Source organism: Telmatherina bonti, assembly GCF_933228915.1.
Source record: "Telmatherina bonti genome assembly, chromosome: 7".
In the NCBI taxonomy this organism is placed as follows: Eukaryota; Metazoa; Chordata; class Actinopteri; order Atheriniformes; family Telmatherinidae; genus Telmatherina; species Telmatherina bonti.
In genome coordinates, this window is record NC_136625.1 from 42,238,972 (window position 1) to 42,265,858 (window position 26,887).

At 41.0% G+C, this 26,887-nt stretch overlaps 1 protein-coding gene across 1 annotated transcript in view; it reads left to right on the forward strand.

The window, feature by feature from the left end:
- Positions 1–1,803: 1,803 nt before the first annotated feature.
- The window catches only part of LOC306758773 (epidermal retinol dehydrogenase 2-like), a 64,343-nt gene continuing 39,259 nt past the window's right edge, over positions 1,804–26,887 (forward strand). The window contains exons 1-5 of the mRNA XM_079244160.1: positions 1,804–1,956; positions 12,196–12,523; positions 23,243–23,374; positions 23,877–23,976; positions 25,773–25,917. Of these exons, the coding sequence (XP_079100286.1) occupies positions 12,203–12,523; positions 23,243–23,374; positions 23,877–23,976; positions 25,773–25,917 (698 nt within the window). The 5' untranslated portion in view covers positions 1,804–1,956; positions 12,196–12,202. The remainder of the gene's footprint in view (positions 1,957–12,195; positions 12,524–23,242; positions 23,375–23,876; positions 23,977–25,772; positions 25,918–26,887) is intronic.

Below are 26,887 nucleotides of genomic sequence, written 5' to 3' on the forward strand. Positions count from 1 at the left end.
GAGAGCTTCGCCTTCTGGCTCAGCTCCTTCTTCACCACGACGGACCGGCGCAGAGTCCGCATTACTGCAGACGCCGCACCGATCCGTCTGTCAATCTCACGCTCCATCCTTCCCTCACTCGTGAACAAGACCCCGAGATATTTAAACTCCTCCACTTGAGGCAGGACCTGACTCCCGACCCGGAGAGGGCAATCCACCCTATTCCGGCTGAGGACCATGGTCTCAGATTTTGAGGTGCTGATTCTCATCCCAGCCGCTTCACACTCGGCCGCGAATCGCTCAAGCGAGAGCTGGAGATCACGACCAGACGAAGCCAACAGGACCACGTCATCCGCAAAAAGCAGGGACCCAATCCTGAGGCCACCAAGTCGGATCCCCTCAACCCCTCGGCTGCGCCTAGAAATTCTGTCCATATAAGTTATGAACAGAATCGGTGATAAAGGGCAGCCTTGGCGGAGTCCAACCCTCACCGGAAACGAATCCGACTTACTACCGGCAATACGGACCAAGCTCTGACACCTGTCGTACAGGGACCGGACAGCCCGTACAAGGGGGTCCGGTACCCCATACTCCCGGAGTACCCCCCACAGGAGCCCCCGGGGGACACGGTCGAATGCCTTCTCCAGGTCCACAAAGCACATGTAGACTGGTTGGGCAAACTCCCGTGCCCCCTCCAGGACCCCAGAGAGGGCATAGAGCTGGTCCACTGTTCCGCGACCAGGACGAAAACCACACTGCTCCTCCTCAATCCGGGATTCGACTATCCGGCGGACCCTCCTCTCCAGGACCCCTGAATAGACCTTACCAGGGAGGCTGAGGAGTGTGATTCCCCTGTAATTGGAACACACCCTCCGGTCCCCCTTCTTAAAAAGGGGAACCACCACCCCAGTCTGCCAATCCAGCGGTACTGCCCCCGATGTCCACGCGATGCTGCAGAGGCGTGTCAGCCAGGACAGCCCCACAGCATCCAGAGCCTTAAGGAACTCCGGGCGGATCTCATCCACCCCCGGGGCCTTGCCGCCAAGGAGCTTTTTGACCACCTCAGCGACTTCAGCCCCAGAGATAGGAGAGTCCACCCCTGAGTCCACCAGCTCTGCTCCCTCATGGGAAGCCGTGTTGGTAGGATTGAGGAGGTCTTCGAAGTATTCCCTCCACCGACCCACAACGTCCCGAGTTGAGGTCAGCAGCTCCCCATCTCCACTGTACACAGTATTGATGGAGCACTGCTTCCCCCCCCTGAGCCGCCGGATGGTGGACCAGAATCTCCTCGAAGCCGTCCGGAAGTCTTTCTCCATGGCCTCGCCGAACTCCTCCCATGCCCGAGTTTTTGCCTCGGCAACGGCCGAAGCCGCATGCCGAGGCATGTAATTTTATGTCCACGTATGTCTGTAAGTTTTTATGCTTCAGCATTGAAAACCAGGAGCCGGCATGAGCAACAGTAAGGATGTATATGTATATGTATATGTATATGTATATGTATATATACATACATATATATATATATATATATATATATATATATATATATATATATATATATATATATATATATATGTATATATATATATATGTGTGTGTGTGTGTGTGTGTGCATGTGTGTGTGTTTGTATGGAAAAGAAAGAAAATAGAACATGAAACACTCAAAGTCCCACAATGCCTTGCGCGGAAGTAGTGCCGTAGGGAGCGTAACGCAGCGCCGCCTTACGTCGGACGTGGGGCGTGTCCTGGCAGAAAGCAGCGGTTACATCCTTGAACGTGTTGACGCCCTCAGGCTGTACAAAGTGCTGATTCCACCTGGACGAACACCTGGTCGCAAGCCCGTGTCTCCCACTCACTCACCGGGCCGTTTGCACGCGCACACCGTGGCCCTGACTCCGGTTGGACGTCATTACGTTTCCTGGACAAAGGTCGAGCCAGACAAGCTGGTTAACTCGGAACGGAACGGCTCGTGTTCTGGTGAGTTTCAGAAATAAAGCTGGACTAAACCTTCCTCTCCTCCGCCTTCTCGTGTCATTCCCGGTGATGGAGACGATAAAACGGGGTTTAAACCAAGTTTAACCAGTTAATCTCTCTGGTAACTAGTTACCTAGTTAACCTGACGGGAGGCAACTAGTTAATTAGTTAACTCTGACAGCAGACGTTAAAGGAAAGGATGCAGACAGGAAGATTCATGCTGGGGATGTTTGCAGAATCAATAAATTATTGATCCATAACTGACTGTATTGATCCATAACTGACTGTATTGATCCATAACTGACTGTATTGATCCCTGACCTGACTGTATTGATCCCTGACCTGACTGTATTGATCCATAACTGACTGTATTGATCCATAACTGACTGTATTGATCCATAACTGACTGTATTGATCCATAACTGACTGTATTGATCCCTGACCTGACTGTATTGATCCATAACTGACTGTATTGATCCATAACTGACTGTATTGATCCCTGACCTGACTGTATTGATCCATAACTGACTGTATTGATCCATAACTGACTGTATTGATCCATAACTGACTGTATTGATCCCTGACCTGACTGTATTGATCCATAACTGACTGTATTGATCCATAACTGACTGTATTGATCCATAACTGACTGTATTGATCCCTGACCTGACTGTATTGATCCATAACTGACTGTATTGATCCCTGACCTGACTGTATTGATCCATAACTGACTGTATTGATCCATAACTGACTGTATTGATCCCTGACCTGACTGTATTGATCCATAACTGACTGTATTGATCCATAACTGACTGTATTGATCCCTGACCTGACTGTATTGATCCATAACTGACTGTATTGATCCATAACTGACTGTATTGATCCCTGACCTGACTGTATTGATCCATAACTGACTGTATTGATCCCTGACTGACTGTATTGATCCATAACTGACTGTATTGATCCCTGACTGACTGTATTGATCCCTGACCTGACTGTATTGATCCATAACTGACTGTATTGATCCATAACTGACTGTATTGATCCCTGACCTGACTGTATTGATCCATAACTGACTGTATTGATCCATAACTGACTGTATTGATCCATAACTGACTGTATTGATCCCTGACTGACTGTATTGATCCATAACTGACTGTATTGATCCCTGACTGACTGTATTGATCCCTGACCTGACTGTATTGATCCATAACTGACTGTATTGATCCATAACTGACTGTATTGATCCCTGACCTGACTGTATTGATCCATAACTGACTGTATTGATCCCTGACTGACTGTATGGATCCCTGACTGACTGTATGGATCCCTGACTGACTGTATTGATCCCTGACTGACTGTATTGATCCATAACTGACTGTATGGATCCCTGACTGACTGTATGGATCCCTGGCCTGACTGTATTGATCCATAACTGACTGTATTGATCCCTGACTGACTGTATGGATCCCTGACTGACTGTATGGATCCCTGACTGACTGTATTGATCCCTGACTGACTGTATTGATCCATAACTGACTGTATGGATCCCTGACTGACTGTATGGATCCCTGACTGACTGTATGGATCCCTGACTGACTGTATTGATCCCTGACTGACTGTATTGATCCATAACTGACTGTATGGATCCCTGACTGACTGTATGGATCCCTGGCCTGACGGGTTGGAAATCTGTGAAACAGCTTAAAGAAGCAGATCCATGGAGATCCACCCAGCCCAGCGTTTATAGTTCAGGGTTACTCCGTATTGTAGCTTCTCCATGTTTTCCTGCTGCAATACACCTGACATCAATTCATGAGGCAATGTGAAGAACCTCATAGGCTGTTGGATCCGTTTAATTTGAGAATGTCGGAGCAGGGACACATTAAAATGCAGCTGCACCACAGACCCTAACCCTAACCCTGCAGACCAAACTGAGTTGCCCCAAGCTAGCTGATTACTGTTCTGCGGGTGATTACAGTCATGAATATTTACCAGCAAAAGCTGTGGTGTTTAGTAGTGATGTGAATCTAACAACAACTCGCGGCTCAATGCGTTACAATTTTTTGGCTGATGATACGATTTAAAATTGATTCTTGATTCAAACAGATTTTTGATTCATAGTCATTACATAACAAAATGTGCTAATTGTCCAAGTAACACAATAATATATATATATATATATATATATATATATATATATATATATATATATATATATATATATATATATATATATATATATATATATAATATGTATATATATATATATATATATATATATATATATATATATATATTCTGGAGATTAATTTGAATTTAGTGTATAGATAGTAAATAATGGATACTGTATGTTTAGGAAATCAGCAGCATGTTGGTTTGCAGCTGTTTTTTGGTCAGTTTTATCAGTTTGGTTAATGATTTATGGGAGTTTTCTCTTTCTGCACGTTTTCATAGAAGTATTTGAGCTTTGTTTTGTATTGATTTCCAGGAAGATTTTTATTGATTTCCTCCAGACGTGCAACATTTGGTTGACAGTGAAAAGTTTCATTCTTGTGACGGTTTTAAACAAACCGTTATTTCTCTGCTTGTGGTGAACGAAGGAGTTGTGGGTCGTTCTGCAGTAATATCTCTATGTAGGGTTATGGGGGTACACAGATATTTAAAGCACACCCCACCACTGCTGGACACTGCTGTTTAAAGAAAGAAGGTAAATTAGTAAAATGATGTTTTAAGTTCTTTCTGTGAACGTCCGTGTGATGAGTCTCACCTGGTACCTGCTGGGATGAACTCCAACTTCCCTGCAACCCAATACTGGAATCAGTGATGTAAATAGATGGATGAAAGATTTATTGGAGCTTTATTCACACAGGAAAGGCTGGTGGAGAACTAATTCTTCACTGTGCCCTGGGAAAGGTCTTCAGAGGCTTAAACGGGTCATAAAGTGAACAAAAATAAGATTTAAAGCAGATAATTTACACACCAGATTAAGTGAACAGATTTCCAGAATATCTCCAGAGACATGAGGAAAGACTCAGACACGCATGCAGAGGTAGCAACAGGAAGCGTTAGCAACCGGTGTCTTATAAATGCTCAGAGATCAGCGCTCCGAAAGCATCGAATGAGATGACAGGGACTGTGGCGTTGAAGCTGAATGGTGGTGTGTGGGAAGTCTGCAGGGAACTGGAGGAAACTGGTCTCTCCTGCCTACAGGGATGAAGGTATGGTGACGTGTCAGTCTCCTCGCCAGCCGATTGTCATGATACTCTGCAATGATGTGCTAACTTCATGGTGTCATTTTGCTTCATTTATGTCAGGATCCCAACAATGAAAACTTCTAGTTTGGTGAGTTATAGCTGTCTTCTCACCTCTGACCGCCAATCTTTGTTATATTTAGTGTCTTTTAGCTGGACTTTGTCCTCCGTGGCCTTCAGATATTCTCAGACAAAGATAACACCAACAATGAAAGATAAGTCAGCCATGTTGAACTTTGACTTCTGGAAAAAGTGATACAGAAGTGATTATTAGCAGTATTACTGCTGTGAAAACATAGTTTCATTATGTAGTCCAGCAGAATGTAGCAGTGACCTTTTCAGATAACAGTTGGCGATTAAATGTCCGGTTTGGGGGATGCTATGGCCTGGAACAGATGTTCCTGCTTCACCACCATCCCAACTCTCCACAACTCTACAGACGTCACCGAAACAGACAGACAAAATAAATAAATATATAGATAAATATATAGATAGACAGATGGATAGATGGATAGATGGATGGATAGATATATAGTTATCCAGATATATAGATATATAGCTGGATAGATAGACAGATATATAGATATATAGCTGGATAGATAGACAGATGGATAGATATATAGATGGATGGATGGATAGATGGATAGATAGACAGATGGATAGATATTTAGATATATGGATGGACAGATGGATAGATAGACAGATATATAGCTATATAGATAGATGGATGGTTAGATGGATAGATATATGGATATAGATGATAGCTGGATAGATAGATGGATAGATACAGATATATAGATAGCTGGATAGATAGACAGATGGATATATAGATAGATAGATGGATAGACGGATGGATGGATAGATGGATAGATAGACGGATGGATGGATATTTAGATAGATAGACGGATAGATAGACAGATAGATAGACTTTAGACTTTAGACTTTATTGTCCCCAAAGGGAAATTCTTTTTCACGTACACAGCACATGTTTGACAACAAAAAGGACAATGACAACAGACCACAGAAACAACATACAAATACAATGAACAGAGTACACTCAGCGCCCCCTGCTGTTTAGAAATGTAATGACTGAGGGGATCAGGCTTTTTCCCAACTGAGCCTTTTTGCACCTGAGCACCCTGTACCTCCGTCCTGAAGGAAGAGGGGTGAGTTGTTCATGAAGGGGGTGTGTGGGGTCCTGCTCCATGGAAAGTGCAAAGCGTCCAATGGCTCTGTTGTTAAGCTCTGTAAGGCTTGGTGTGGGGAGTCCTATGATTTTTGCTGCGGTGTTGGTTACCTTTATGAGTTTAGTCCGGTTCTTAACAGTCAACAAATTGAAAAAGCAAGTTGAACAGTACAGAATAACAGGCTGGATAATGGACTGATATAACCGTAGGAGTAGAGGTGGAGAAACATAGAGTCCTTTCAGTTTCAGATAGACGGGATGGATGGATAGACAGATGGATATATATATGTGTGTACTGGCTGAATTTCCTTTTCCACTAATCATCGGCATGGCCCATAATATCGGCCATTATTATGCGATTTCATAATAATCGGTATTGGCCGTTTTGTCCACTGAATGCTGATAAAATAAGTTCTTTTTTTTTTTTTTTTTTTTTTTAAATTGGGCTCCCGTACAGCGGGCTCTCTGCGGCCACATCTGGACCTGCCTGACTGCATGCAGATGTTCACATTAGGGGCGAAATGATTTTGCAAGTAGCCTAAATTATTTCAGCACTAAAATGAACGAGCACCACGGGGGAAAAGGTTCGTTAATCCTCATCAAGCGAGCCTGAGCTGGAGTTCCTTTATTTAATAAAAGACGACGCAGCAAAGTGTCCAGCAAGCACCTCACAGGTCCAGAGACGAAGCTGCTGCATTTCACAACAGAGTCAACTTTCACAACAGGTTTCATGTAGTTTAACAGTTAAAGTGTTTGCAGAAAGCTGGATGAACACGCCATCTTCAGTGTCGCATGCATAACAGGTGATCTGCTATGCTGAATATTTTTGTGATATGCAGTATCTGTATGATTATGTCACCTCCACATGTTCCTCATCATGTATCTTATCAGTGATGGCATTATCAGTAGTTAGGCCACGTCCCTTCAAAAAAAGCAAAATTACAATCTATACAACAAAACGACTGGGTTCTATACTTCCTACGCTGGCGCTGAGCAAGAGGAGAGCTAATGGCAGCTGTCCTGCAGGGTTAGCAACAGTAATGTTTCCGTGCTCGGTGCGTGTCCAGGAAAAGGCTACAAGAACCAGCTCTGAGGTCGCCCAACTCATGGCAAGCCATGCCTTCTTGAACGCTCGCTCTGTAGCAAGTCTTTTTATATATATGTGTATATATATATATATATATATAGATATATAGATATATAGATATATATCTATAGATATATAGATATATAGATATATATAGATATATATAGATATAGATATATATCTATATATATATATATATATATATATATATATATATATATATATATATAGATAGATAGATACACCTGATGCCTATTGAACTTCCTGGAGAAAAAGCAGACTGGTCTGCTAACCCCTGCCCTATCCTGCTGCAACAAAACGGCACCAGCCCCGACCAGACTGGCATCAACCTCCAACCTAAACTCTTTATCCCACTGCGGAGCAGCTAGAACAGGAGCATTTGAGATCAGCCCCTTCACTCTCTCAAAAGCCCTCTGAGTGATAGGTGACCATACAAACTTAGAACTACCTTTTAACAAGTTTAAAGGCACTACCACTGTTGAAAAGTTAGAACAAAAACAACGATAATAACCCACTATCCCTAGGAACTGCATAAGTTCCTTTTTAGTTTTTGGCCGTGGAAACCGATCTATTGCCTCAACCTTGGCACGCACAGGACGAACACTGCCCTGTCCAACAACCAGTTTGCCGTCGCTAACAAGATCCAATTTTCGCTTCTCTATTTCCAGCTTCATTTTCTCCATTTCCAATCATTTTTTGTTCATCAGCCTGCGCACGCAACACAAACAATTCTTTTTGCTGCACAAATGTTAACGCGGCACCTCCTGTAGCCAATAACAAATCCTCACTCTGCTCCTCAAGCGACAGAACTCCCTTTTCAATCAAACCCGCTTTCAAATTACCTTTAACATATTCTAAACTTTTTCTTAAGTCACCAACTTCTATTTTATAAAATTCAGCAATAGCGACCAGTTGTTTTTTATCGCAAAGCTCTAAACCACCAAAGCTTGGCGACTCAATAAAACTCTTAACAACCTCGTCCATGGCACAAACAACAACAAAAAACCCACCGGGAGCAGAAGCTTAAGTGATATCTTCGTGATGCTACACCCACAATAAAGACGAGGCCCTCCACTGGTCTACTCAAAGAAATCCCTGATTTAACTCCCCCCTAATCTTCAGAAGACGTGGCGGTGGGGATTACCTGTTACTCACAGCGGCCGGATAGCCCTGTACAGACCCCGAGCCGACGAGAGGGAAAAGGGAAAGTGGATGCTTCGACCTGCAACTTGTCTCCGTCCCTAAAGCCCCCCAACGCGAACGCTCTCCTTGTGAGAACGACGCCTGAGCCTACAAGGAAAATCCCCCTCTTTCCACAATAAGATGAGCATCACAAGTTATACACTTACCTTCAACACTCCCAAACAGCACAGCTGACAAAACCACGGACGACAAAAATCCTGCCCTGCTTCACCACAACGCAACCGAAAAGCTAAGCCGCACACCCAGCCGTGTCTCCCCAAGAGCGCAAACCAAGCACCAAACATGGGCAATGACGTCACGGGGAAACCCCTGCCCGCCAAACTAAACGCAGAACAATCCAAAATTACGCACAAAGGACTGACCCACGAAAGCGCTCTGATCATCCAAAAACAAAAACACGGATAATCCAACTAAGCAAAATTTAACCAAAACTAAAACGCGAATGAGCACACAATTGTTTGACGAGCCCCCATACTTGTTACGGCCACGGCTCAAGACCGCAACAAAGCGAGGGAGACAGAGACTGGGTAAAGTGCACGAAAGGATATTTATTACCGAAAGAAAGAACGTAACAGAAAATAAGACTAACATACGATAATTAACTTAAATGTGCAAATAGTTGAAGAGCGGGGACAGCAGCGGGCGGCTGCTTGGGCGAGGTGGCACAATCCACCCACGGGAGCGTGCCGGAGGAGGAGCCGGAGCGCAGGAGAAGCAGAAGCGAGCGCACTCTGGTCCAGGACCACTCTTATAGGCGGAGAGGCAGACGGGTGGAGCCAGGGCAAATTGCGTCCACATAGAGAGAGATAGATACAGATATATATATGTATACATATAGAGAGATAGATACAGATATATATATGTATACATAGAGAGAGATAGATACAGATATATATATGTATACATATAGAGAGATAGATACAGATATATATATGTATACATAGAGAGAGATAGATACAGATATATATATGTATACATATAGAGAGATAGATACAGATATATATATGTATACATAGAGAGAGATAGATACAGATATATATATGTATACATATAGAGAGAGATAGATACAGATATATATATGTATACATATAGAGAGAGATAGATACAGATATATATATATGTATACATATAGAGAGAGATAGATACAGATATATATATATGTATACATATAGAGAGATAGATACAGATATATATATGTATACATATAGAGAGAGATAGATACAGATATATATGTGTATACATATAGAGAGAGATAGATACAGATATATATATGTATACATATAGAGAGAGATAGATACAGATATATATGTGTATACATATAGAGAGAGATAGATACAGATATATATATGTATACATATAGAGAGAGATAGATACAGATATATATGTGTATACATATAGAGAGAGATAGATACAGATATATATATATGTATACATATAGAGAGAGATAGATACAGATATATATATATGTATACATATAGAGAGAGATAGATACAGATATATATATGTATACATATAGAGAGAGATAGATACAGATATATATATGTATACATATAGAGAGAGATAGATACAGATATATATGTGTATACATATAGAGAGAGATAGATACAGATATATATATGTATACACATAGAGAGAGATAGATACAGATATATATGTGTATACATATAGAGAGAGATAGATACAGATATATATGTGTATACATATAGAGAGAGATAGATACAGATATATATATGTATACACATAGAGAGAGATAGATACAGATATATATGTGTATACATATAGAGAGAGATAGATACAGATATATATATGTATACATATAGAGAGAGATAGATACAGATATATATGTGTATACATATAGAGAGAGATAGATACAGATATATATATGTATACACATAGAGAGAGATAGATACAGATATATATGTGTATACATATAGAGAGAGATAGATACAGATATATATGTATACATATAGAGAGAGATAGATACATATATATATGTGTATACATAGAGAGAGATAGATACAGATATATATATGTATACATACAGAGAGATAGATACAGATATATATATGTATACACATAGAGAGAGATAGATACAGATATATATGTGTATACATAGAGAGAGATAGATACAGATATATATATGTATACATATAGAGAGATAGATACAGATATATATATGTATACACATAGAGAGAGATAGATACAGATATATATATATGTATACATATAGAGAGAGATAGATACAGATATATATATGTATACATATAGAGAGAGATAGATACAGATATATATATATGTATACATATAGAGAGATAGATACAGATATATATATATGTATACATATAGAGAGAGATAGATACAGATATATATGTGTATACATATAGAGAGATAGATACAGATATATATGTATACATATAGAGAGAGATAGATACATATATATATGTGTATACATATAGAGAGATAGATACAGATATATATATGTATACATATAGAGAGAGATAGATACAGATATATATATGTATACATATAGAGAGATAGATACAGATATATATATGTATACATATAGAGAGAGATAGATACAGATATATATATGTATACATATAGAGAGAGATAGATACAGATATATATATGTATACATATAGAGAGAGATAGATACAGATATATATATGTATACATATAGAGAGAGATAGATACAGATATATATATGTATACATATAGAGAGAGATAGATACAGATATATATATGTATACATATAGAGAGAGATAGATACAGATATATATATGTATACATAGAGAGAGATAGATACAGATATATATATGTATACATAGAGAGAGATAGATACAGATATATATATGTATACATAGAGAGAGAGATAGATACAGATATATATATGTATACATATAGAGAGATAGATACAGATATATATATGTATACATATAGAGAGAGATAGATACAGATATATATATGTATACATATAGAGAGAGATAGATACAGATATATATATGTATACATATAGAGAGAGATAGATACAGATATATATGTATACATATAGAGAGAGATAGATACAGATATATATATGTATACATATAGAGAGAGATAGATACAGATATATATGTGTATACATATAGAGAGATAGATATATATGTATACATATAGAGAGATAGATACAGATATATATGTTTATATAGAGAGAGATAGATATAGATACATATATGTGTATATATAGAGATAGATATAGATATATGTATATATAGATATATATATATATTTTTTTTTTGTTTTCTCCCTTCCCACCCCATAATATCACCTATGTTAAAATACAAAGAATTAATACCATAAAGTTTGTTACAAAGAACTGGGCTAAGTTCTCCAACTTTCCAACAAATACAGCTATATTAAGTGTTGAAGTTCTCCTAAAGGGCCTTTTTAAAAAAAAAAAAAAAAAAAAAAAAAAAAAAAAAAAAAATCTTTCTGTCTTTTGTTTGTCATAGACTCATCATGAATTTCTTCCTGGAAACAATCCAAGTCCTCCTCCTGTCCATCTGGTACAATGTGGAGTCTTTCGTTTACCTCTTAGTTCCCAAGAAGAAGAAGAATGTAGCTGGAGAGCTTGTTCTGATCACTGGAGCAGGGAGTGGGATTGGTCGCCTCATGGCTCAGGAGTTTGCAGCTCTCGGCACCGTGCTGGTGTTGTGGGATATTAACCAGGAGGGTCTGAAGGAAACCGCCAGACTTGCCAAAACAAGAGGAGCCAGCAGAGTCCACTATTACCTGTGTGACTGCAGCGACAAAAGCGAAGTCTACAGAGTGTCTGACCAGGTGAGTAACCTTTGTTGAATAAACAGGTGATGTATGGAATGTTTCCAGTTTTTATTATTTTGCAAATTTGCCAGACTTAAATGTTTCGGATCATCACAGATTTTATCAGACCAAAATAAAGAGTAAATACTAAATGCAGTTTTTAAAAGGTGATTTTATTTCTGAAGGACAAAAACCTCTCCAAGCCTTCATGACCCCATGTGAAAAAGTTTTTTGCCCCCTGAACCTGGTTGTTCCACCTGCAGAAGCAATAACTGCAATAACTGGTGATACCTGGTGGTGAGTCTGTCACGCAGCTGTGGAGGAGTTTCAGTCCACTCTTCTCCACAGAATGGTTTTAATTCAGCCTCATTGGAGGCTTTTCCAGCATAACCTGGTCCCACCGCAGCATTTCAACAGGATTCAAGTCTGGACTTTCACTCAGCTGCTCAAGAACCTTCACAGAATTTCCCCTCAGGGATGATTAAAGTATTCTTGAGTGATTAAGTTTGACTGAAGCCATTCAGAGGTGGACTTGCTGGTGTGTAACATGTAAGATCTACACGACCAGCAGTGCAAAAGTTCTACATGGTTCATCTTAGTGAAAGGGTTTGTTCTAGTCAACACACAGAGGACAATAATTGCAATGGTAAAGAGTGCATTATTTCATTTTTCTGTTGAAGGCTAAAGTTTATATTTACAATTTTAACAAGGCCTGGCTGTGCACAACCCACAAGCAAAAAGACAAAAAAAGAAAACAAAAGGATAGTCCATCTAGGGCTGGGCGATATGACCTTTTAGTAATATCCCGATATTTTTATGGCATGTCACGATATACGATATATATCTCGATATTTACCTCAGCCTTGAATGAATGCTTTGGTGCATACAATCACATCACTAAGATGATTTTGTGTCTCCATTAAAACATAATTGTTCATACTGCATTAAGATATGCTGATTTTAAACATTCATGCCAAAAGGATGAAATTGTAACGAAGCAAACTGATCAAAACTGTATTTATTGAACAGTTAAAGCAGCGGCAGAAACATGTCATTTTAAAACAAAATAAAGTGCCTTTGCATGATGTAATAAATGCAACGTATGAAAATAGGTGCTCTAGGGGGGACTTTTCAAATGATGAGATAAATCTGTGGTACTACTACCTTTTGTGGCGACATTTTTGCAACATACTTTGCATACGACAGTTGTTTGGTCAACATCTTCTCACCGGTATCCAAACCACTGCCAGATGATGGATCCTGCACTATTTTTCTTCTATTCTTATCTTTTTTGCCACTGAAACAGTCTATCCCTTTGAAAAATTATTTTGAATACCATTAAAACCACATTGTATAAATCCGCTTTGTCCTGCTTTATTAAATGTTAGATTATCATATATAAAATTTAACCAAGGGATTGTTATGTTTTGTGGAATTGCTAGCTGCATGTCCAACCCTCCTCCTTTATCTGGGCTTGGGACTGCCACAGTGACCCAAAAGAGACACTTTGACAGAGATATGTTTGTTTTTTCATTTGTGTAGTTTTCTTACTTTTAGTTTAGTCTTTTTTTTTTTTTTTTTTTAGTTTTAGCTTGCTTTGGGTTGAACTATTATAAGGCTTTGCTTTATGGTTAGGGTTAGGCTTTACGGTTTTGAGTTGTCATGTATTTTTTTTTAATCGCAGAGTTTAGCGTAGAAATCAGTCTTATAATACAGGCAGAATGTCCCTAATTTTGGCTATATTACGTAAATGAAAATGAAATCAGTCTTATAATCCAGGCAGAATGTCCTCGTATCGTCTCCAATAAACAGCTTCAGCCAGCTTTTAATTCAGGGTTTGATTCCCACTCCTTTCTTTACTTTCTGGAGACATGACGAGCTAGATAAATATGCTTGTGTCACACACAGTGACAGCGGCTGTGAATGTAATCAGATATAATTAATCATTTTTGCGTGACGTGAAAAACTTTGTAATTTACGTCCCACTCTGTAATCCAGAGCGGGATCAGTGGCGGATTTGGCTGTTCATTGTGACTGTAGGTGGAGTCGTGCAGGTGTCCTCTCTGCTCCTCTGACTGGCTGCAGCTGCAGCCGGAGCGACTGAGTGCTTTAGGACGGGGAGAGACTCTCCTTCTGACAATAACTTTACAATATGCGCTTTAAAGTCAGTCGCCAAAACACCAGGAAAGTCTCCAATAACTCCTTTAAAAGTCGCTAGATTTGTCGCTAGTCGCTTTTCACAAGAAGTCGCCAGATTTAGCGAGAAAGTCACCAAGTTGGCAACAGTGGCTCCACGCTGCCTCTCATGACGTAGCACGTAGCTCACGTTATGTACGTAACGAGGTGCACTTACTTTAACTCTCTGTGCAAAGCGGTGCAGAGTCGAGGAGGAGGGAGGAAACCCCGCCCACAGCTAAAAACACCTGCGTGACAACAGGATACTCCAATATGATGAATATAGGCATTTTCTATATCCCACAGGGGACCAGCCACGATATCTCCAGTATATTCGATATATCGCCCAGCCCTAAGTCCATCCACAATTATACTGTGGTTTGATAGTTCATATCATCTTTTAGCTACAAGTAACAGTCACTGACCCAAATGGGAAGATTATGGATTGCAAGTGACGATGTGTGTGGCAGACTACAGAGTCTCCTACTGAGTAGGTGGAGATGTGCAACAATCGCTCGCCATCCAGGTGTGGTCGCTGGGATTCAGTATGCGATGGACACCTGGGCTGTAAAAGGCAGGACCAACCAGTAGTAATAGCATACGGTTACAGTAAAATTAATCTAAAAGAGTAAACCCAAAACTTAAAACAGTAACGTGGAAATAGATGACCAGATCCATTCAGATAACTAAACACAAACCCAATCAGTAAACTGAATTCAAAATAAATCGATAATTAAACCAATACAAATTACATATTGCAAATTTTACAATTTATTGAATTCAATTCAATTCAGCTTTATTTGTATAGCGCCACTTCACAACAATATTGTCCCAGGACACTTTACATACACATCATTCTGAGCCAATTCATACATATCCTGTAATAGAAACCAACTGATTGCATCGAGTCATGACTTGGATCCAGTCCTCCATCCTGAGCTGCAAGAGGCGACAGTGGGAAGGAAAAAACTCCCCTTTAACAGGAAGAAAACCTCCGGCAGAACCCGGCTCAGGGAGGGCAGCCATCTGCCTCCACTGGTTGGGGTGGAGACGACAGGAAAGACAGATCAACATGTACAACTGCACTTATTCAGGAAGACCTGCAGAAAAAAGGAGAAAAAAGTTAGAGACAGCAATATTGGCATATATTTATACATTAATACATTAGAGAAATAGAGCGAGGTACTTCTCAGTGCATCAGGTAACATCCCCATTGCTACATAAGTAATGGATGGCTAGACTACCCATAACTATAAGAGCAATGAGCAGAACCTGGACAGTTGGGTCCCGTACATGCAGACTCCAACTCAGGAGATGCTCATATCCTAACTATAAGAATCATGGAAAAGGAAGGTTTTCAGCTCCATCTTAAAGGTGTGGAGGGAGTCTGCCTCCTGAACCCACGGTGGGAGCTGGTTCCATAAGAGAGGAGCCTGATGGCTAAAGGCCCTTCCTCCCATAGGACTCTTTGAGACTCTGGGAACCACCAGTAAACCTGCAGTCTGAGAGCCAAGTGCTCTATTTGGAATATATGGAACTATAAGATCTTTTATGTACAATGGAGCTTGGTCATGGAGAGCTTTATATGTGAGGAGAAGAATTTTAAACTTTCTCCTGGATTTAACAGGGAGCCAGTGTAGAGAGGCTAAAACTGGTGAAACATGATCTCTCCTGCTAGTCCTCATCAGAACCCTCGCTGCAGCATTTTGGATCAGATGGAGACTTTTCAGGGCATATTTGGGACAACCCATAAATAAGGAATTGCAGTAATCCAATCTGGAAATAATAAAGGCATGGACTAATTTTTCTGCATCTTTCTGAGACAAGATGCTCCTAATTTTTGCAATATTACGCAGGTGGAAGAAGGCGGTTCTAGAAACCTGTTTTAAATGTGAGCTAAAAGACAAGTCCTGGTCAATAATGACTCCAAGATTCCTCACAGTGGTACTGGAGGCCAGATTAATGCCATCCAGATTAATTACATAACTGGATAATGTTCTAAGTTTTTCAGACCTGAAGATAACGACCTCTGTCTTGTCTGAGTTTAAAAGGAGAAAATTCAGAGTCATCCAGGTCTTGATGTCTGTAAGACGTCTTTGTAATCTAAGAAACTGATTGGTTTCATCTGGCTTCATGTTGGAGTAAAGCTTGGATGGGTGTTTCCTGTTAGGTTAACACATGGTGTTGGAGGAAATACTGCTGAAATAGACTTCATAAATTTGTTAACAACACTATCTGACAAACATCGACTGTAATGAATTTTCTTCTCTGCCCTTGTGTAGTCAAGTAAAGTAAACTCAAAAGTTATTAAATGATCAGACAGAACAGGGTTATGAGGAAAAATTGTCAGTTGATCACTTTTGATGCCACATGTCAGAAGAAGATCCAGAGTGTGACGATGAGAATGAGTCGATCTGTGGACATTTTGGGAAAATCCAATTGAACTTAATATAGAGTTAAAGGCAGTGTTTAAACTGTCATGTTCATCATCAAGATGAATGTTAAAATCCCCCAGAACAATAACTTTATCAGTATTCAGCACTAAGTCTGATAAGAGGTCTGAGAAGTCAGTTAGGAACTGTGAGGAAGATCCAGGTGGACGGTAGACTACTACTAGGAGAAGTGGCTTCTCTCATTTCCACCTTGGGTGGGATAGACTAAGAGTCAGGTGTTCAAAGCTATTGGAACTATTTTATGTTTAGGACTAATCAATAGTTTTGATTTAAAGATAGCTGCCAGACCTCCTCCTCGACCTGTAGTTCTGGGAGCATGAACATTTAGACAATCTGGTGGAGTCGATTCATTTTTACTGACATGATCCTCCTGCTGCAGCAGGTTTCCATAAGACAGAATAGATCAATATGATGATCAGTAATCAGGTCATTGATTAACAGAGACTTCGACACAAGAGATCTAATATTCAATAAACCACATTTAATGGTTTTATTATTTTGTCTTATTAGATTCATTGTTTTGATATTAATGAGGTTTTTATGATTTCCTCCCCCGTGCTGTTTTATTCTTTCTGGGTTGTGGGGGGGCAGATACAATGATTATGGGTTGTGGGGGGGCAGATACCATCATTATGGGTTATGGGGAGGAGGGGGGGGGGGGGGGGGGGGGAATACCATCATTATGGGTTGTGGGGAGGGTGGCGACAGGGGTGAGAAAAGCATGTGAGACTACAACTCTGCTTCCTAGTCTCAGTCCTGAACAGTCATGGGTTTAACTGACTAATAAAATGATCCATGTACCTAGAAATGAGAGCTGCTCCATCCACTGTGGAATGAATCCGTCTCTCCTAATAAGACCAGGTTTTCCCCAGAAACTTTTCCAGTTATCTATAAAGCCCACATTTTGTTCTGGGCACCACCTAGACAGCCAGCGGTTAAAGGATGACAAACAGCTAAACATGTCATCGCTGGTCAGGTCTGGCAGGGGTCCGGAGAAAACTACGGAGTCTGACATGGTTTTAGCAAAGTCACACACTGAGGCAACATTTACTTTGGTGATCTCTGATTGACGTTACCGGTGTCATTTACCCCAACATGAATAATAATCTTGCTGTATTTACATTTATCCTGCGTCAGCAGTTTTAAGTAGGATTCAATGTGGCCTGCTCTGGCACCTGGAATGCATTTGACTACGATCCCTGGAGTATCTATCGCCACAATTCTAACTATGGAGCGCAATCTTACGTTTCTCACAACTGAGTCTCCAATTATCGTTGGAGTCGTTGGAGAGGAGTGTGACGGAGGCTTTACCTGAGGTGGTGGCGGTGATGTAGCGGGTCCAGCAGCACGGCGGGTGGTGGTTTGTTTCAGAGCCAGGGTAAAGGACGGCTCGGGCCTGCGAGCTGCGGAGCTCCGGCACAGGGACTGGGAGGAAGCGTGGTGCCAGTGAGCTTTGGGACTGAGAATCGTCGATTAAAGGGGATAAATCTGCAAGACTGAGAATGGTAAACCTGTTGTAACGGGATGTTGTTTGGTGGAAATGCGCTGTGACGCCTTCCTCTTTGCCGCTGCGGAGCGTCGTGGAACCGGGGCTCCTTTTGGCCCGGTGTGGAGCTGACCGGGATCTGTGGTTTAGCTCCAAGATGCAACCAGGTCTCTGGATCGGTGAACTGTGGCAAGGTCCCAGGGGCGGGATGGCCGTCAATGTGAGCCTCATCGGGTAACGCTGCTCCAGCATCCACAGCTGGACGACAGGGCGTGGAGACATCCGGTTTTGGATCGCAGATGACAATGATGTCCATCAAGATCTCAGCTTCTCGGATCTGATGCAGATTTGATATCCATGACTCCAGTTCGGTTATTTTTTCGGCCAGCCGTAAGCAACCGACACAACCTGTGTGCGATGGAGAGGTGAACATAGCCATTTTGAGCGTAAACATTAGCAGCTAGCTAACAGCCGGGTCTGGTTGTCGGGATACCAGCTGATCGAGAGATGCCGGTACTCTGGTGAGTCTATTGATGGTTTTATCTTGTCCGGAGGCTGCAATAAAACAGAATACTGAAATGAGTAACTGGAATGAGTTTGAGGTCAATTGGGACATTCCCATTTAAATGTTTGAAAGTTCATGTTTAATGTGTTTAGCACCAGCACCAACCCCAAACAAACGGGAACAGAGGCAAACATCGGCATGCTAGCTCCAAGCTAATGTGTCACTTACCAGGTCCCTCTTGACATACAAATAAAAGACAAAACATGGCTGGACACTCTGGAGTAGACATCTAAGTGTTGAAAGGCATATCAGTCAGTTAAAATGATGCTGTTCTTCCGATGTTAAAGTGGCTCAAAACCTACCTTCTGCAGGTGTGGCAGCTTCTTACCCCATGAGTACACTGGCACCTCTTATCCTGACCGCGAGATCTTGCCGGAACTGCCGGCAAGATCTCGCTGTGACATCAAGTAATCTGGCGGTGACGTCACGTAATCTGGCGGTGAAGTCACGTAATCTGGCGGTAACATCACGTAAATTGGCGGTGACATCACGTAAATTGGCGGTGACATCACGTAAATTGGCGGTGACATCACGTAATTTGGCAGTGACATCACGTAAATTGGCAGTGACGTCACGTAATCTGGCAGTGACGTCACGTAATCTGGCAGTGACGTCACGTAATCTGGCAGTGACATCACGTATTCTCGCTGTGCCATCACATGATCTCGTAGTGAAATCACATAATCTGGCGGTGACATCACAGAAATTGGCGGCGACATCACGTAATCTGGCGGTGACATCACGTAATCTGGCGGTGAAGTCACGTAATCTGGCGGTGACATCACGTAATCTGGCGGTGAAGTCACGTAATCTGGCAGTGACATCACGTAAATTTTTTTTGACAGCTGTAGAAAATGTAATATTATATCACATCACACGATCACACCTTTCCTGTCCGATGATGGTATTTAACTGCTTTAAACTGTGTGGAACAGTGGACCTCAGCTGAAAGGTGAACAAGGAAACAAGGAAACAAAGCAGAATGCAGCTGTACAATACACAGGATGCTGATTTTTGGCTTCAAAGGACAAACAAATAGCAAATCACATGATCCTTAAGACAGCACATTCAGGCAGCATCCGAAGGTAAATCTGAGCAAAACCTGGACCACCCTAGCTACTCTGTTGCTATATTTATGGAGTATTCTTGGACCCTTACAGCGACTCCTTCTAGTAGTAGCATCAAGTTCACCAACTCACCTCAGTCAGGTCTCACCTCAGTGAGAAGCAGCACTGCTGTAGACCCCCTCCTGCTTCCCAAAGTGCATATTCTCCCACCACTTGCATGTGTTTCATGCTCAAGCTTGCAACAGCTGGCAGATAATTTTCCAAAGAAAGATCCCAGGCTGAGTCTATTTCAAAGCTTGAAATAGACTCAGCCTGAGTCTATTTATAATGAGTTATAATGTTCTTTCTATTACGAAAGAACATTATAACTAAGACCACATACAGAAAATACATCTGTTCTCACTGGAAATACATCCATTGTCCCAGTGAAATTCCATAACATTACACATCAAAATGTATAAATACTGATATGTTAGCTTAAAGCTAACGTTTTTGGAGAATACCATTTGACATTTAGCAGTTAGCTTGCATGGACGGATTCAAAAGGGGATAAAACAACTTTGTCCATCAGCAGCTGTTTTCCTCCAAAATATTCTTGTTGTCTAAATGCAAATGGACTAGAATACAGTATTTTCTGAATATTTGCTGAAAGTCTGATAGAACAAGTGTAAACACAAGTCCACCGTCTGAGACAATCAGAAGAAGGTCATTATGACTAGCATGCTCTGTGTTATGAAAACCAAATCCTGATTGAAGCTATCTAAAAAGACCATACCTGTACAATAACTCCATCCGACGTTAAATATTCCCTGACTTTGTCTCATAAAGAAATTGAAAACTGATTTGATAAGTTGGATAATGCTTATTTTCCCCATCTGTTCAATAAAGAGTTAATGTTTTACTTCCAGTTGTTCCAAGCAGGCAGAGAGTTTTGTACCATCCCATTATGTAGGGGTTTCCATAAATAACTAGGCCAAAAGTGTTGCCTTAAAAGTCACAGATTTCGAGTCTGCCATCATTGTTTGGCAAAAATAAATTTTTGTTGTGTATGATTAAAAATTGGACAAAGACGTGAGTACAGTCAAAGTACATCCACATGCAGAAGGTATCACGAACACCTTAGACCTTCTTCAACTTTGTGAAAAATTTGATTTTTAAACATTTGTACATTGATTCTGAATTGTTCATGTCTGGATTGTGCTGCATCTTTAAAGGCAGAGTATGTAAGATTTCAAGGTGATTCTTTCCACCACCAGGTGGCAGACAACAGGTTGTGAGCAAAACCACAAAACTGCTACCTTCACAAACCACCACAGGTTGGCAGTAATGAGCAAAACTCACCCCTCCTATTTGCCAGCTCCAATGAGGGCAGGAATCGCTTGTGGGCTGTAGCTCAGAGCTGCTCTGCAATAAATGGGCTTATACTCCCCCTACTGGTGGAAAAAAAGTACTTTTTTTTTTTTTTACTGGTCAGAAAACATTCAAGAAGGGTCTTTGTCATTAAATAAACTTGTAATTTAATAATGCATCAAATATGGACAGACTGGAACCTACATGTTTAAAAAAAACTATCTAATTGTTATTGTTATTTTTTTTAGTTAATTTATTTTGAAAATATTGAAAATCTTACACTTAAAAAAAAAAAAAAAAAGTTTTCCCACCCTTTCTTAATCCCCTTCTGCTTTTTCCAAAATCCTAATATCTAAGAGCTAAGGTGGACAAGGCTGTTTTCCAGCTGCAAAAGCAAACATTAAAGCAGAAATCTAACATGAAGAGGGTGGCAGTGACGCGGTAAAGGCAGTGGGGTGATATGGTCTGAGGACAGTACAGCCCAGAAATGTATTGCAAAATTCTGTTTCTGTGTTATTGACCTGAAGACCCTGACCTCTGACAAAATATCCGCTTCCTCTGTACATATTCTGGCCATTTTTTTTTTTTATCAGTCTGGACAATTTGTGGCTTCTATAGGTAGATTTTTCCCAGAATAAAGGTTTGTACATTGTATTGCATTCTGAGTTCCATGTAAAGTGTATTTTCTCTGTTGATACAGCCTTGTGTTTCCCATGTTTGTCAAGTTGAGCTGCACTGTAGTACATATTTCTGCCAGCACCACATACAGTCATTGGAAGACTATTAGATATCTCCAGACACTTTCAGCAAGTTTTATTTTTCTCCAATAAAAACATGAACTATTCTTTTAAACAGAACTTTACTGTACCAGAGTTCAGGAAGTTCAGCAGCAGAATAAGGAACTGAGAGGAATATGAAGCCATTCTGTTCATGGAAAAGTGATGGAAAACGCCTGGTCAGGTTTTTCATTGGGTTACAGGCTATAAATTGTTTGAGACAGTAACTAAATTCACTCTGCTGGTGACGTGTGGATGACATTGAGATAAAGATAAACATTCAGCCCAATTTAAATGAAATACCGGTGTATATACTGGGAACATGAGAATAGTAATTTTTTGCTGTTGTTCCCACCCCCCCCACCCAGATATATCAGAACTTCAGTATAGAAGGGAACCCATCCTGGAAAGGAAACTGAAGGACTGTTATGTACAACCCAATCCTGGTCCTGGAGGGCTGGTGTCCTGCAGGGTGTCCAGGTGTTCCTGCTGGAACACACCTGATTCAGACTCAGACAAGCTTTGCACATGTCTGCTAAATACACATTGATTTGAATCAGGTGTGTTGCAGCAGAGAAACTTTGAAACCTACTGGACACCGGTCCTCAAGGACTGAGTATCCATGATGTACAGTTTCTTCACACTGACTGACCACACCGGCTTTTAACCCCATAATACCTGCATTTATTTACAATTAACAACAAATTAAATACTATTTAAAAAACCCAAAATGGTTTACATGTATGGGGTATATATAGTAAATATGATACAAGGTCATAACTTATGTGTGGAAAAACTGCAGTCCTTTTGTCAGAATAATGTAAATATGACAGAAGAGATTTTTTTTTGTTTTGTTTTCATGCAGGTAAAGCGGGAAGTTGGTGACATCAGCATCCTGGTGAACAATGCTGGAATTGTAACAGGGAAAAAATTCATCGACGCTCCAGATTCTCTGATCGAGAAGACCATGGAGGTCAACATCATGGCTCATTTCTGGGTGAGTCATGTCTTCAGCTGCAGAGCTCTCTTAATCTAAACCTTCACATTTCTGACCTTGGTGCCTATGCATACATTAACACTGAATTAATTGTAGTTGTATTCAATAAATAAACCAACTTTTTAAATGCTAAATGTTGTCAGAAACCACATGATCTTATGAGATCTTCACAAAGACATTAGTTTATCATGCGTATATTAGTGACTGACATTAACAATACATGGAGTAAAATCAGGCTGCTAGAATAACATATTTAAAGGTCAAGTCTGGATTATTGGCACAAAAGCATTTACCATATTTTACTGCAGCAAAACAATGGGGTGCTTAAAGAAATAAAGTTGAAAAGATAAAGATATTAATAAAATCATGCAGTAATAAATATTTAAAAAATGAGATTAGAATGTCAATAAAACTTTGTTATATTCAAACACAAGAAAAACACAAAATTTCAATTTCCAAGTGTAGTTTGTTTCATGATTCACTTTTCTTCCATGCCTTTCAGACCTATAAGGCCTTCCTTCCTGCCATGATTGCCAACAATCATGGACATCTGGTCAGCATCGCTAGCTCTGCTGGACTCATTGGAGTCAATGGATTAGCAGGTGTGTCAGTTTTCAGTTGCACACTCCACCTTGTATTTAATCTCATTTTGTTAATCTCCACTGCAATTGAAATACTATTCTAGATTTTCTTGTAAAAAAGTATTATCAGAGAATTAAAATCAAAGTATTCTGAGTAGATGATTTAATCCATCCATCCATCTTCTGCCGCTTATCCGGGGTCGGGTCGCGGGGGCAGCAGCCTAAGCAGGGAAGCCCAGACTTCCCTCTCCCCAGCCACATTTGCCAACTCTGCGGGGGGGATCCCGAGGCGTTCCCAGGCCAGCCGAGAGATATAATCCCTCCAGCGTGTCCTGGGTCTTCCCCGGGGTCTCCTCCCAGAGGGACGTGCCTGGAACACCTCACCAGGGAGGTCCAGGAGGCATCCTGACCAGATGCCCGAGCCACCTCAACTGGTTCCTCTCGATGCGGAGGAGCAGCGGCTCTACTCTGATCTCCTCCCGGATGACCGAGCTCCTCACCCTATCTCTAAGGGAGAGCCCGGCCACCCTGCGGAGGAAACCCATTTCAGCCGCCTGTATACGAGATCTCGTTCTTTCGGTCACGACCCACAGCTCATGACCATAGGTGAGGGTAGGAATGTAGATCGACTGGTAAATCGAGAGCTTCACCTTCTGGCTCAGCTCCTTCTTCACCACGACAGACCGGCGCAGAGTCCGCATTACTGCAGACGCTGCATCGATCCGTCTGTCGATCTCACGCTTCATCCTTCCCTCACTCGTGAACAAGACCCCTTTCATCCATTAGTTTGAAAGGATTAACCCTTCCTCTGCTGTACTTTTCCATGAAACGATAGACGGAAACCAAAGCAAGACAAGCAGCAACACATATTTGTGCTTTAACTTTGTTTTCCTTCCTAAGATGATGACATAGTTGACACATGATCCCACATGGAAAATCAAATATTGAGAACCTTTATGATTAATTTATCATGTTGATTCATGGTGAAATAATTAGAATTCATTCCCTCTACAGCATATGTTTAAATGGATTTATGGTGATGGAGATTGTTCTATAACCTCTATTTTAGGAACATTTTAGGTCTGTTTTTTCAGAAGCATAATTTTCAAATGGTTTTAGTTTTTCCACATACAGTGGCTTCCAAAACTATTCATACCCCTTAAAGTTTCCCGACCTTCTGAACAGTCGGCCTGACCTGAATTTGCTGCTGCAGTGGCAGGTGGGCCCATGTCCTGGTGCCCGGTTGTGGCCCCGGGACCAAGGGAGTTGGGGGTTTCAGTGTGCATGTATTTGTGTGTGTGGATGAGGGTTGCATGTGTGCAGCAACTTCTGTATGGGGGAGTGTGATGGTGCATGTGTATGGGGGGAAGGATTGTGTGTATTGGGAGTGTGGCGGTAACTGGGTGGCAGGTGGGGGTGTTTGTGTATGGGGAATTGTGGGGACGTGTGTGTTGGGGATTAGTCATTTGTGGGGGGAGGGTGGTGGTGCATGAATGTGTGGGGGGGATAGGAGTGTGTTTGAGAGAGTATTTGTGTGGGTTGCAGGATGGAGGGTGTCTTAGAGGAGATAGAATGAGAGAGGAGGGGGTAGGGATTGAGGCTGGGGGGTAGGGGTATTTCCCTGTCCTTCCCCCCTTTTGCATGTGGTCAGTCGATAGTCGATGCCTTCTGGGGCCGGTGGAGGCTTTTTGGTTGGAGTTGCTGGGAGCTCTGGTTGTTTGAGCCCCCCCCCAGAGATGGTGAAATGTTTAAAATGTCTTAGAAACCCTCTAGTTTTCATGTGAAGTATTTGATTCTTAAACATCTTCTCTCTGCAGACTACTGTGCCAGTAAGTTTGCTGCAGTAGGCTTTGCAGAGTCTGTTGGTCTGGAGCTGCTGGCTACAGGAAAAGATGGGGTGAAGACCACGATTGTGTGCCCCTACTTCATCAACACTGGGATGTTTGATGGTTGTCAGACTAAGTATGTTTCTTTGCTTTGACTGATGTTTAATAATGTTCATGTAGATGCTTGTATGTCCAGACGGTGACTGAGAGGGGCTGAGGATGTGTGTGGCCACTTGTCCTGTGACAAAGGTGTAGATATTTGTTGTCTTGCAGCCAAACCCAGTGACGGGAAAAACTTTAAAACGTTTTGAACAAGTTAGTTCATTTACACAATATGCATACAGCTTGCTTTGCCCCCCAGAAGAACCTTCTCATCTAGTTCTTACCTTTCAGATCAGCTGTTTGTTGACCCACTAAATGCACTGAAGGGATTGTGTGTGTTATAAATAAAATATAATCTTAAACATATCTGCATTGTCAGATCTCTAGACCGCCATATGGCGTCAGCTCACTAACGGGAAGTTCCTCATCAGGAGGACAAAAGAGGATCTTAAAACAGTAGAAGAAAAAAAAAACACAACTGCTGTGAACTTTAAAAACAATTATTTCTGAACATGATTGAGTTCATGTTCAAAGATGTTGATTAACAATAATGACTTCTTTTTTTTTTAGTGTATCTAAAATTGCCTTTTAAAACACACATGGAGAGTCTATAATAATAGAAAAAACTTCCTTTCTCCTTTTTTTTAACCACATGAACCTCAATGAGATTAAAAATGGACTGTCCAAGGCAGGTTTGTCCATAAGTGCAGCACAACCCAGTTTATGGGGGAAAAACTGACAGACATGAATTATCATCCATCCATTTTCTGCTGCTTATCTGGGGTTGGATAGCGGGGGAAGCTGCTGGAAGTTCTAAAAAGGTATTTCTATAGCAAAACTCTTCAGTAGTTCTGCCAGTACCTTGAACATCCTCATAGCAAATCTTTGTTTTTGTGATCCAACAAATGACATTCCCCTGAATATGTCTGCACAATACAACTTAACACCTCCTTTCACATTTTATTGCTCAAGAAATTATTCCTCTCTCTGCAATTTTCATCACT